General features: G+C 33.2%; 1 protein-coding gene across 1 annotated transcript; it reads left to right on the forward strand.

The window, feature by feature from the left end:
• The first annotated feature begins 12,234 nt into the window (after positions 1–12,234).
• On the forward strand, positions 12,235–14,150 carry LOC119662245 (protein cornichon homolog 4). The gene is made up of 3 exons (XM_038071824.1): positions 12,235–12,569; positions 12,670–12,992; positions 13,050–14,150. The coding sequence occupies exons 1-3, from the start codon at positions 12,495–12,497 to the stop codon at positions 13,120–13,122; spliced, it is 471 nt and encodes a 156-aa protein (XP_037927752.1). The 5' UTR covers positions 12,235–12,494; the 3' UTR covers positions 13,123–14,150.
• The last annotated feature ends 25 nt before the right edge of the window (positions 14,151–14,175 follow it).

The following is a 14,175-nucleotide window of genomic DNA, read 5'->3' on the forward strand; positions in this document are numbered from 1 at the left end:
ATCAAAATATTTGGTCATAGCATAATGTTTTACACTCTTTATATCTAAGTAATTGTCTGTCCGCTTGAGTGTCTATCTATACGTCTTTCTATTTGTCTGTTCCGTATTTTGTGTGTTTATGCGTCTGCCTGTTTATTAGGATTAGTAGACTCAGCTTAGCTCAACCGAACCGAACTCAACTTAGCTCAACTCAGCTCAACTCGACTCTACTCGATTCAACTCGACCATAGTAGCTTTTGTGGACATCCGCATACAAAGCGCAACAGATAATGGAAATCCAGCAAAGAATAGCGACCAGATTGACCAGGTACGAGCTTGTAAGGTTACAACATGAACAGCAGCGACAGCAACAAAAATGGAAACTGCATTTGCTAGCGTTGATGACCAAGAGTGACTGCAGTTACTGAAACTCCTGCTACAACAGCAGGATTGCTTGAGTAACAGTAGCATCAACAGCATCAACAGCAGGAACAACAACGTGCACTGACGGCAGCAATGACATCAAAAACATAAATTGCAATTTTAGTAACTGACATCCTTTGTTTTTGCTTTCCAATTGTATTCGTTCAAATCCCTTGGTCTGTATGTCCGTGTGTGCCATTGCCTTTACTTTTGTATATGAATGTTCCTTGCTGTACTTCCATCTGCGTCTTCATCTCCATCTGTGCACATGTGTGTCAGTGAAAAATTTTAATCTGCATTATACTAGCAGCTGCGTTCTCGGGTCCCATTTTATACAGATTGGATTATGCGCTATTCTCGACTCACCTGCCCTACTCCAACCCCAAAACACACCAGTTATCACAAATGCAAGCATTTCACTTCTGATGGATTTGAGTGTGTGTGCTCATCATCCAATGTTGCCATGCTGTAGTACTCAAGCATTTACCATTTGACTTAAGGATTTTGCTGTTATGGTTTGGAGCTGGCAAACAATTTAGTATATACGAGTATGTATTGCAGCGAACTCTGTTTGCCATATTATCGCCTTCAATGGAGAATGCATCATATTTGCTGGACTTGTAATTTAGTTACTGGCACTCGTAAATTCTGTTCCAATATTTGCTTTGCTCCATTCAAATTTGCTCTACGATACAAAGTTCATGTCACATAAGCGTGCATCCACACCCATTTCTGAAAAATACTTGGATTCTCCGCTCAACAAAAATAACTACTTTAAATCTGACAACAGCAGCATCAACCAAAATCAACCAACCATTTGAATGTGTGCTTAAATCTAATCCAGAATTGACCCAATTACTATTTTTGCTCAGCTAAATAATATCTTCACCACTCCCGAAGTTATATCGAACAGAGCATCGAAATACCAAAACTTCGAATTTGAAGTACGTGCCAAAGTGAAGAAGAATTTGTGTTCGATTTTTGAATGAAACAATTTCAATAACATAGGAATTTCAGATCTTAAAATGTTACTCACCAATAACAAAGTAAATATCTTGTTAATGTCACTAGTTTGTCAACTTCAGCAATTCAAGCTGGAATTCAATAGACCAAGATAGCATGAGAAACTAATTGTTTCGTGAAGAAAGCAGAGGCAATAAATCTTTGTGAAGTAGGTTCCATATTACTTTTTATTGACGCAGCAGTGCTTAGAGACCTACTCTAAACCCAGAAGGGGGTACAATAGACCAGACGGCCGCAGTGTCTCATCCCTTAACGATAATAATAATACAGATATAAGGTGTTCGGACTTGACTGATATCTACCAAGTAACAAAAAACAAAGTTCAAGACAAGGTGATGATAGAAACACTATTCTTAACTGTGAAATGAGAACGATAGAGAGAATAAAAAACGGGTGTTATAAGAAATTACGACTTGATTGATATCTGCCAAATAACAAAAAACAGATTTCATGACAATTCGATGATAAAAACGCTATTCTCCACTGAGAAAAGAGAATGATAGACAGAATAAAAAACTGTGTTATCCATAGAAAATATTGAAATACTTTACGGCTACGATAATCAGAAAAGAGATTGATAGTGCGAATTAAAAATATACTATCCATAAAAGATATTGAAATACTCTACGGCTATGATCATCAGAAAAAGGTTGACAGTGCGAATTAAAAAATATTCTCTCCATAAAAACATTCCGATGAAGGTCTGAATTATCTACTTTGATAAATACTATATCATTGACAGGCTATCCTTCATCACGATACCCTAATGAAGGATGTGCGTGAAAACTACAAGTAGGTCTAGACTCTGTCAGACTAATGTATTTATATGCAAATGCTATCGTTCTTTAACGACTATTATCCTTCAATGTGCAACGAATAAAGAAACTAATGGTAAAATATCTATAAAGTACAAGTGATCCTAGTTTTGGTAGTTTTCAATCAGCTTAAACATATTTTTGTTTCTATTTTAGCGACGACGTAACCATTTATAATCGTACAAGTGCATCTATATTAATATAGTCCAAATATATTCCAAACTCATTGCCTAAAAAAATAAACGAACCCTTGAAGGGTTTAGAAAAGATTATGGAAAGGAATTGTTTTCTTTAGTAAAGTACTTAATTGGAAACTATAAAATATTATAAAACTATATATAACTATAAAATAAAAATATAAAATTTTTATAAAAAACACCGAGCTTAGCTGGATCACCATTGTAACATAATTAGTAAAGTTTACTTGCTTTTAAAAAATTAATAAAACAACGGAAGTTTATATAGATTATCTATAAATACAATGTGGTGATAAATACTAAGTGCGTCGCTTTTCGTCTTTTTGATGGATACAACATGGATATCTGCAATTTTGTATTACGAGAGATAACTTCAACTTAGCGTACTTCAGAAAAAACAGATTACCCTTTTTAAGTAAAATATTTTATTAGATTCTAATAGGCACTTCCTTCAAAGATTTTAAACTTATTTATAAACATTATTCTGATTTTATTTAGCAAGACCAGATCTTGAGTACTCCTTAAAAGGGCTACCAAGGCTACCAGCTGTTTTCTCTGGTAACTGGAATATAGAAGCACACAGACAGTGAAACTGCGCATTTCTTTTAATCCTCATTGTGGATGTTGTGGATACTTAGAGGTCGCTATGGTTATTCACCTTTGGCTTCCAAAAGAAGAACGTTTTTAGGGCAGTACTTCTATGACATTTTATCGGACTGTTTATCGAGAAAGGCGGAAGATCTGTGGAATTTTCTAAATACAATCGGATGCATATAGAACATTTTTATCCGTTTAGAACCTTTATGAAGTTTGTGGTGGAAAAACGACGCATTAACGTTATTCATTAAAATACAATATTCATTAAAATTTTCATCATAAACGCAGCTAAAAATGTAAATATCAGAAATCCATTAATTTTAATAAAAAATTTGCTTTTAAAAATGTTTCTATTTTAAATACATAACAGTTTATATGTATTCACACGACCACTCCTCTAGAACCACCTCCCACTAGTTAGGTGCCATAAACCAAAAATCGATTTTGGATATGCTTTAAATGCGCAGTTGGTTCCGCATTACACATTACTCATTGGCTTCCCTAAAAACCTATTAATTAAGATAATTTATTCCATATTATTTTACTTAAATCGCTTAGATTTTCATGATAAATTAATAACAAAAATACAACAACAACTTCTGCGATGAATTTGACACTGACAATAATAGGAGTGAAAGCACAAAGGGTATTGAGGGGTTCATAATTTAAAAGACCTTAACAAGAATCTAACAACCACATCAGCATGCCCAGTTGGCCAGCGATGAATATGAGTTTCTAGCATTCTCGTTTGGGGCGTTGGTGTGCTGGGTTACAAAAAAAGATTAATTCAGTGCTGAGCGATCCATCTGCTGCCGAAAATATAATGCCGTTTAAAGAGTTAAGTTACGAAAGAAGTGACCAAAGACGGAGGTTGGTCTTCCATTAAAGAGTCTTGAATTTTAATTTGCTCCAATTTACAGCACTTGAGCGCCACAATTAAAGTTCTGCAAAAATTTAGTTCAGAATGCGAATCTTCCACTCGTTGCGTTAGGTTATGTGTGTGTTCGATATGTAAAGGCGGTTATGAGCGTGAATATGAACGTGAACGTGATTTTGATGAACAGTCCAGAAGGGGATGTGCTTGTGTTGATGTCAATATTGGTTTAAAACGTTATGACACAAGTTTTTTAATCTGCCGTTTGCTCAATAAAGTCATCGGTTTTGTAATAATGAATTTACCACGTCAGTATGGCCGTTGTGTGCTCACGTGTGTCTGCTTCGTAGCCATTTCGTAGCTCCGAACCGAAAGGATATGATTAAAAGAAGTTGACAACATGCAAAAACAACGAAAACAGAAATAAAGACAATAACAAAAAGTAACAACAATAACAACAATCACAACAATCACAACAGCACATGCAACTGCAACTGCGGCAGAAAAGCAGAAGAGCAGCAAAGCAACAAAGGACACCAGAACTGATGGCACGAAACGGAGCTGGTTGGGATGCGAGTTGTTTATGAAACTCATATGTCGGATGCAATAAAATTCAAGTAAGAATCACTTTCGATGCAGCGGCAGTATGTGGCATGTGGCATGCGGCATGTGGAATGTAGAGTGCGACTTGCTATGTGGTGTGCAACATATTGGCAGGCCAGCATATGCAGCATTGAGTTGCGAATGTAGCCATGTTGTGGTGATTAATGCGTTTGCGGATTACAATTTGCATTTTATTGACATAAGAGGAAGCAACAATGGCGTATGTGATGGGAAGAGGGCACAGATCGAATGCTACTCGTTTCGGTGGCATTTTATCTGCGCTGTTTGTTTTTCTGCTTTCCTTGCTCAAGTAATTCCATTGGAAACTTAACAGCTTAAAATTCGTTACTTTGATTGTAATTTGCATTTTTTTGTTTTTGAGACTGGATGAAATTTGATGCCAGTCTCAACTCCGCAGGTGGTATAGCGATGAAATCTCCTATTGGTATTGGTTTCTACAGTACAGCAAGCATAATCTTTATAAAACCGCAGGTTGTATAACAAAATCATTCATTAACATACACCAAGTGAGATGTTTTTGATTTTGGGTTCCAAAGAATCATTAACTATATGTATTCAAAATTAAATACTTACCCCCTTTTTCCCACTTTCTAACCATATGATTCGAAAAAAGTGTAAACTTACTTCATTTAAGAATATTATTATTGTCACCGAAGCAACACAGGGATGTGATATTGTAGTAGTTTCGTTTGCAGATGCAACCTTGACCAAAGATAATTGTGCCCATAACTAGTTTGATCGTACTCTGCATTTATCAAGTACCTACATTTGACTTTTATCGAATTGAAGGAGAAATATAAAAGTCTACTAAGCATATTAAAAGGTTTTACTATAATCCACAACTCGGTTCGAATAACAGAGTTCTCTAAGAATAGCATAATAAATTTCACAGATCGTAGTTTGAATAGGACACTTCCGTAATGATAACCTAATAGATCTCTCAGATCATGGTATGTAGATGCTTTATAGTGCTTAAGTAATTCTTAGTTATAATAGCAAAATAAATACATATAGTACATTCAGCAACTTGTCGATAGGATAACGAAGTTTCAAATGGAATAATGAATTCTTGAAATCAATGTCGATAGCTGAATGTTTTAAAGAAAATCGTAGTACCACAGATAATGTTAATTAATTAAAATCATGTGATAGCTAAAACAGTGCAATGTATAAATCCATGCAAAAACGTAGACTTATTGGGTAGCCAATCTACAGTTCAGGTCTGAATGCGGCTATCACAATTTCTTTCCTAGTAGAATAAAAACAGGCTAAGTCTAACCACCTTATGCGAATGGTATAATGTCATAACTGAAAATATTGAGTAAATGACTAAGATGAACATCATAGCGTTCTATTAACAATTAGATCGGATGGAGGACTCAGTTAATTGAAACGAACACTCAACTGTGTTACTCAATTGGTCAGTGATAGAAGGGAATTATAACTTTCTGTAAGACCCCAGTTTTTTCTATGATCTCTTTGTTTCTGAAAGTGTTAAAGTTCTATGCAGTTTATAACAAGTATTTTTCCTACTTTGCTCACTTATGTAAAAGGAGAATCAATTTAGTGCAGAATTAGTAAGAGTTTTGCACGACTAAATGACTTAGTGTCGCCATTATAAACTAACCTTATTTATTGCGAATTGAAAGTTTTTGTTTTTCTTATACGTTGTATTAAATTATATTGAAATCATTATAAATATCATCTCAATACTATAATAATGCTATAATCATCAATATCATAGTTTCTAGTATTCGGTATTCATGTTGTTCAATTTTTCGCAAAGTGCTAGAAAGTGATGATACATGTTTCCTTTCTTTTTGTCTATCCATTTGATTTCCAATCTACCATAATTATTTCTTAGCGATGACTTAGCTTTCACTATTTTTCTTGGCGCACTGTCTACATCTCTTCTGCGGAATGGCCAATTCGTCGTAAGCACGATATTTTTATATCGATTACAATATCGAATCAGCAACTAAAATTTGCACCTCACTAATCGACCATCTTCAAAAATTGGACTATATTCATTTTCAAAGAGTTTTTTGTTCGAATGTTTTAATTATCGATTGTTTCGACCCTATCTTGTAATTTCTCAAATTTCTACGCTAAATTAATATGGATTTTACGAGCCTTTTTTTTACTTTTACGCATTTTTCATAATCAAAATAAACACATTGAATAGATATAATTTATTGATTAGGGATTAATCTCTCCAATAGTATTATTATGCCTATATAGCGTAAAATCGAGACAGATTGCATGATCTGAAAGTACTGACTGTTGAGTAATGCTTTGTTCTTAATTTGGAGAGTGTACCTTGTTGCGACAGATGGGACTACATTAATTTTGAGACTTCTTTAAAGTGCTATCCTTCTCCTTACTTAAATGATGACGCCAGCTAAATATGGCAGAGTCTGTAAAAACTTGTAGGAGATTATTGTCACACTAGAATTGTGATTTGCAATTATGAAATTCCTAAACTTTTATCAGATACTAATTAAATTTTTCAACGGAACGAAAACTTCAAAAAGGATGACTTTCTTCCCATTTTCAATTGATTTTTAGAATATTCTATTTAAGTAAAAGGATTAAGTTCAAGTCTCCATTGTCTAGAATATTATTTTGTCCTTGTCGATTATTCAAACATCCTTGCCGTTTTTTTTTTGGACATTCAACATTCTATGGAACTAATTTCATCATCAATCTACTTTTCTGCGATTGTCACTTATAATCCATGACATAGGCCTATGTATCCAAATACCGATGTTAGTATTTATGGATAAATTTTATCACTTTAAAAATTATATTCTTTTTATCAGAAAATTAGAGTTTCTAAACTCAAAGTCCAGAAGTTTTTATGAGTGTTTCTATCGAAATGACTGTAAACTCTTATTGTTTTATTAGTAAATTTATAGACCATTTCTGGCATTTGGCAATTCGTTTTTAATTTTCACTTATAAATGCGTAGTCACTCAGTTTTACTTAGAAACAGTACCACTCCTTTTCACCCCGTATCATTTTCGGTTTTTATTCTGTCAAAAATTAAGTGAAATGCTCTTCAATTATTGCCTTCAATTAATTTTCTATTGCGTAATTAAACGGAAATTTCCTTCGCTCTCCTACTTGACTCAGGCAGTCTACTTAGTGCATTAGAAATAATGAAAGAAATATTTTGATAAAAAATAAAAAAAATTTCAAAAAACAAGTCCTTACGACAGAATGCCTTAATTCCATAATGTTTTTAGCAACGACATATATTTTTCCGAAATCCTTAAAATTTCAATAGGGAACTTACATTCATACCAAATAGTTTTCATTGAACTCTACCAATGGTTTAACTTGATTCCAACTTTTCTCTTGAACTCACAATTGTGCTTTGATTTTCCTCTTCTGAGTGTTACAGGGAAATTACGGAAAGACCAGGTCCTTATAACAATCAATTCTTTAACAGAAATTTATGCTGTAAATACCAAAAAACTTGTTTAAAAGTTAAATACAATTTATTGTTACTAATACTTAGTAAGGATAATCTTATGAATATATCCATTAGTACCTTGCCAGCCTATTTCAAATACTGAATAATACTATATAAACGTTATAAACAATAATGATTAATGTATGAGCTTTCCTATTCAGAGCATTGAACACAAACAAAATTTCTATAAAAACAAATCCATATCCTGCCTAGAGTATTCAGCTCAATGGTGCTTTCTATTGGCTTTGTTTGATTATATATTGTAGCAACATTAGTCTGCATCCATCTTAACGACGGCTACCTTTTCAATTTCACTTTTGGATTTTGATGTACCCTACCCTATAATATAATAATTTTTATTTTTATAGAAATTTTTTATAGGAAGATTGTTCGTCAAGTCAGATAGATTCTCATAGAAGAACATGAGTCTAGTATTTTTACTTCCGTGTATCATGAGAATTTTTCAACTAAACTAACTTTTATATAGAAGTTAGGAGGAAACTATACTCTACCTCATGTATCAATGTTCATTATTGGATAAGAGAAGATTTAAATTCTTCAAGGTCATGTTATCGAACGAACTGATATCGTTGCCATCCCGCGCAATTAAGGACTCCTCCAAGTTTATACGCGTTGACTTTGTAGGTTGGTTCACTTTTACTTCAATTGTCGAGCCTTTTAGCGTTGCTTAGACTTTGACCTACAGTTTGCATATGAACAACGATAAACTGTGGTATCACAACGAGCTATTATTTGAGCTCAACCTAACCTTTGGCCACAAGACCGCCACTCCAACCTAACCTTACCTAGCACTGAAGGCAAATTTTAAATTGTTGCGAATATCAACGAAAGACATTTTGCCTTACTCGTTTTTTACTAATTGCAACTACAAACACTCAAAATATTAATTGCGCAATTATCGCTAATTGAGATCAGATAATTATAAAGCACCAGCAAAGTATTTATTAGATGAAAACACTTCATCAATTGAAACTAATGTCAAAAGATTTCTAAATATCAAAGCTATACAAAATATTGTTCCAATTGTTCTCTTTTATAATAATTGAGATATAGAGTGCAGCTACTACTGAGACTAAGGGCTAAGCTAACTAAGCTTATATGCACTTAAAACATAATCGGCATTATGCGACTTTCCAAAAGTGACATTAAATTTTTGATTTTTTAGCTTGAAATGCAACCTTACGTTGGAGTTACTTTACGTGGTTCAGAACGTAATAGTGACACCGAATTTAATTAAGTGCCGAGATGACCAGTTCTTCAGGTTGAAATTACCGTTGATTTTGTCGTTGGTGTTGTTGTTGTTATTATTGTTGGAATTAAAAGAAAGTTAAGTGAATTACGAAATTGGTCGCTGTGAATATCTTTTGTTTATTATTGAATAAACATTTTTATGTTTCAAGTATCTTGCGTAGCATTTTAATAGTCCAATAAAAAAGACAATGGTGAGTATCTCTGCTTTTGTATCAGCTTACGCATAGCAACGCACGAACCTTTAGTCCCATGAGAGTTCGGTCCACAGCAACAGTGGCAGGAAAGTCATAAAGCCTTAGCCATGTGGTTTATGTTCTTTAATTAATAAAAGTTAACAACTTTTTTATATGCGCATTTGTTTGGCATTTCATTGTCCAATCTATGTCTTTGTTTCATTCACCGAATCAACAAATTCGAATACGAATACGATTACGAAAACCGGCCATAACTGCAATCGCATCGAGCGAAGCACATCATTTAACCCCGTGCACACTTGTTGTCCAACTAATTAAATAACTCATATCGGATATACGAGTACGTAGTAAAAATTTTTAATCAAATCTTTAACTACTCGTATAGGCACAACTCATTTCCACTGGTGCAGTCGAGGTAGAGAAAAGGAGAGGAAATTTAAAGTGAAGGAAGTGTTTTTTATCGCAAGCGTAAAGCGTATAATAAACTATTATTGTCCATAAAAGTCTCTTTCATCTCTTTATATGCGGGTGTAGTTTAAAACATAATCCAGTATGTCTGTACACATGAAATAAGTTTGGATAATAAGTGGCACAAAAACTCGTAGTCTTACAGCCGTATTGGACAATATTGGACCGGCTTTTACAAAAGCTTATTAATCAAGTTTAATCGTCTGACTCAAATCTTTATACATGAAACAGCAGTCTACAACACTAGAGTCTCAAGCAATGGTCTAAATCTTACCAACCTTCGTTCTATTTCAAAGTAATACTATCCAACTATCCAACTATCAAAACTGATATATTTGGAGAAATATGAAAGGTTAACAATTGATCTCTAGATCACAGTGTAAATTCCACAAAGATAATAATAATAATAATAATCTGGTCTAATTAACCTATCAGTCCTGCTTTTAAACTTAAATATTTTGCTGTAGGCCAGGTTTTTAGGAAGTACCTATTTCTAAAAAAAGCTCAAGAATTTATGTAACATAAAAAACTACGCCCGCTTTATCGATTACAAGACAGCATTCAATAGCTTCAGAAAAATATTACATCAGCACTGTTCTGTCTGAACTCGGTGTTCCTATTAAGTTCAAATCAAGGCTTTTGAAATTGTGATAGATTTCAGACAATATAATCGATTTCCACAGCAATGAGGAAACTTCATTCTAATTATCAGGGGAAGGAGATGAAAGCAGATAGGCTTAATACCTAGCGGGCTAGTTTCATCTAAGTTTCTTGCTTGGCATGGGCGTAAATAAGGGAGATTGGGAAATAGTGAAGGGGGTGGGGTTACAGCGCAAGCGCGGGGGTAGTAGCGGTAGACTCTATGACCTGGATTACGAAAGCCGCCATTATAGAGAGGGATGATGGAGAGATCGGATTCTCACTTATCAAAATAAAGGGAGAGTTATTGGGGGGTTTATGACGCAAGGTCTGGACGAAGTCCACGGGAAGAGTACTTTGGGCTGAGATGTAGGAGGGAGGTTGGTGTTATTAAGTAACACCAAAGTCATTGAACAACAATAAAAGTGAAAAACTGTCAAACTCAAAAAACAATTTAGTAGTAGAGATTTCTCTCCTTAAAATCTGATATCTCAAAAACTAGCTATATTGATATATGACATAATAGCAAGTGGTCTAGAATATGTGGATTTAATAAAATCAGTTATTGTATTCGAGTATTCGAAGAATAGGAATTATGCCACAATTAGTAAACATTTAAAATGATTTATTTCACTTTAAATTATACAAGCAAGTGTTATTCGGCCATAAGAAGTCAAGACCCACGATGTGCTGTGCTTATGACGTTGGCAAATCTAGATTTGCATCCACTCGATTTGTCACTTTTTTTTCGAATTTCAAATTTTGTTATGAATTTGTAAAAATCGTGTATTTTTAGGGTAATCCTAACGCTATTAGGCTGCTTCATATATTTTATGTTGACAAGTCAGTACCACTTAATAAAATGAATGGAAATAAAGTGAATTATTTTATTTATTTTTAGTATTATTTGCTATATTTTAATTTAATTTTTTACTGTTAGTTTACAAGTAAACACAGTATTTAAAATATGTAAAATGGCAAACACATTTCAATTAACAAATAACATAAAACAGCTGTTAATTTCAGGATAATTTTATTAATCTGGGAAATTATTAACCAAACAGTTAAGATATTTCTTCAAGAGGCGTTAATTATAACTTATGTGGATCTGACAGACGAATTATACAATTCTCGATCCGCTAATTCAAACAAATATATCCACCCACAGTGCAATTAGATAATATATTTTACACTGCCATCTAACAAAAAAAAATTTCACTTCCTTCCAACTTAAAGTATAAAATACCTATAGCATTCATTTTTGGAAAGGTGCTTTACCATGCTATATACATGGGGCCATCTTAAGTGTAAAAAATAAAACTCCTGACAGCAGCAATCTTGCGCGCCTCAAGTTTTTCGAAATAATTCGTTATTACTTACTTTAACAGATTATTGTTTATAGCGAAATAAGGTTTAAATTTTAGTTACAAATATATCATTTCCTAAGAAAATTTGTTTTTACGTAATCAGAAATATTTTTATACCATAAATAGCGCTATGTGATATTATATCATGTTAAATTTATTTTGATTTTATGCGTTCATCAAAGACGATTTTGAAATGTCAAAATATGCAACATCTAGTAGCAGTGTTTGATTTACTTTTTTTTGACAGTTCAGCAGAACTCTTATTATTGTCTGAATAATAGGTTTTGTTTGTGCAGAACGAAGTACAATAAAAAACAAAAATAAGAAAATAAACAAACATGCATTAATTTATTTTGTCATTAGTGTAGAAGGGAGGAGTAAAGTGTATTAAATGATCGCTTAAAAGTGAATTAAACTTAACTACAATAAGTGATATATTCATTTTTACAATACTTATAAAAAAGAATAAGTGGTGCTTCATTCGAAATTAGACTCCATTCACTTTGAACTGCAAAATTCGTGATATTTTCAATTAAAATTGAATATGTTACCGGAACCAGCTACGTATGCCATTACCTTATTAGTCTATGGTGCTATATTACTATTACTGATATACTATGTAAGTTTACAGCCTTCTGCGGATGGGCTGGATTGGCTATTATAATCGAAGCTATACGCATAAATATTCACTAAAGACATGAATTGCTTCTTCGTTGCAGGTTCTAACTTTGGCCGACTTAGAGTGCGATTACTTAAATGCACAGGAATGTTGCGCACGTCTTAATTTTTGGGTGCATCCAAAATTCGGTTCACATGCTTTACTTTGCATTTTACTGCTGTTGGGCGGTCATTGGATTATGTTTTTGTTGAATTTACCCATTGTCGTTTGGCTGGGATACGAAATTTACAAGCAGCCGCGTGATAGCCTCGGCGTTTATGATCCTGTCGACATACACAGTCGCGGTCTGCTCAAAGTACATCTACGTAATTGTATGATATACTTAGGCTACTATTTTACTATGTTCTTTGTGGCACTCTATTGGTGAGAATTAAAAGTGAAAATGCTAAAATAAAGTATATTAATTTTTCAACTTTTCAGCATGATATCTGCGCTACTAAAAGGTGACCCTATTAAACGGCACGAGGAAGGCGAAATTGTAACAGAATTTTAGATATTAACATCTACTTTAATATCAGATACGTTAAGTTATATAAGTGAACGATATATCCCACAATTTTTTGCAATTATTTTATCCTCAATGCACAACATTTCTCAATAATTAAAATGACTAACAACAAACTTAGTGTGTCTATGAAAGCAGTAGGAAGAAATCTGTGTTCATATGAACAAATTCTGCAGTTTAACTGAAAGTGTTAGTATATTACAATCAGTCAGTTCATCATATCACGTGCCATAAAGTCTAGACGTTATGTTTAAAGTCGGATAAGTTCTATGAAAATAGACATCCTCGTACGTATTTTCATCCATTGCTGTAAATAGCCTGAAGGAGCTTAATCCGCTTCCACTCCACTGCATCAATATCAGCAAAATTTTCACACGGCTATTATTTTTTATGACGATAACTAGATATTAAAAAATATACACTATATAAACGATATATGTATGTCAAAAATACGAATACCAAACTAATTCATGACATCTATCTATCTTCAAATTGATTATTTCAATATTTTATATATTATACATAATTTTATTTGAAACTGTAAACTGTTGCAGAAGACGTGAAGAATCGAAAACACAATCATACGAATTTATTATTTATTATAAGACTTTTATAAAATTATTCTAAATGTTTTAATTTTAAGCGTTTCGTCTTCCAATTATGACATTTATTAGCACCTAATGCACAGGGAAATATCTTGTCCATTATCTGGCCTATGTGCCATTTAGCCATTTAGACTATTAATAGAAGCTGTTCAATGCTTGAAGACAACTGTCTTTTCATTTATATGGACGCTATGGCACAATAGACAATGGACAATATATTTCCGCAAATAGCTGTAGACATTCTCTGAATGTATATACGCGAATACATCAAAATGCACTGAATCTCAAAAACTAGTACGTGCATAGGTACTACTGGTCACTAGTCTCAAATAACTCATTGATATTAAAATCGTACAAATGTTTTGTTTAATTTATTGTTTGAAATTTGAATAAACGTTAAATAAATTTAATACAGAAAAAATGTTTCCTTATTTTT

This window comes from Teleopsis dalmanni, chromosome X (assembly GCF_002237135.1).
Source record: "Teleopsis dalmanni isolate 2A chromosome X, ASM223713v2, whole genome shotgun sequence".
NCBI lineage: Eukaryota > Metazoa > Arthropoda > Insecta > Diptera > Diopsidae > Teleopsis > Teleopsis dalmanni.

Bases quoted from the DNA above. Each gene is read 5' to 3' on its own strand.
- LOC119662245 (XM_038071824.1), top strand. From the start codon at position 12,495: ATGTTACCGGAACCAGCTACGTATGCCATTACCTTATTAGTCTATGGT. The intron at 12,570-12,669 runs GTAAGTTTACAG...TCTTCGTTGCAG, and splicing joins TACTATTACTGATATACTAT to GTTCTAACTTTGGCCGACTT. The intron at 12,993-13,049 runs GTGAGAATTAAA...TCAACTTTTCAG, and splicing joins TTCTTTGTGGCACTCTATTG to CATGATATCTGCGCTACTAA.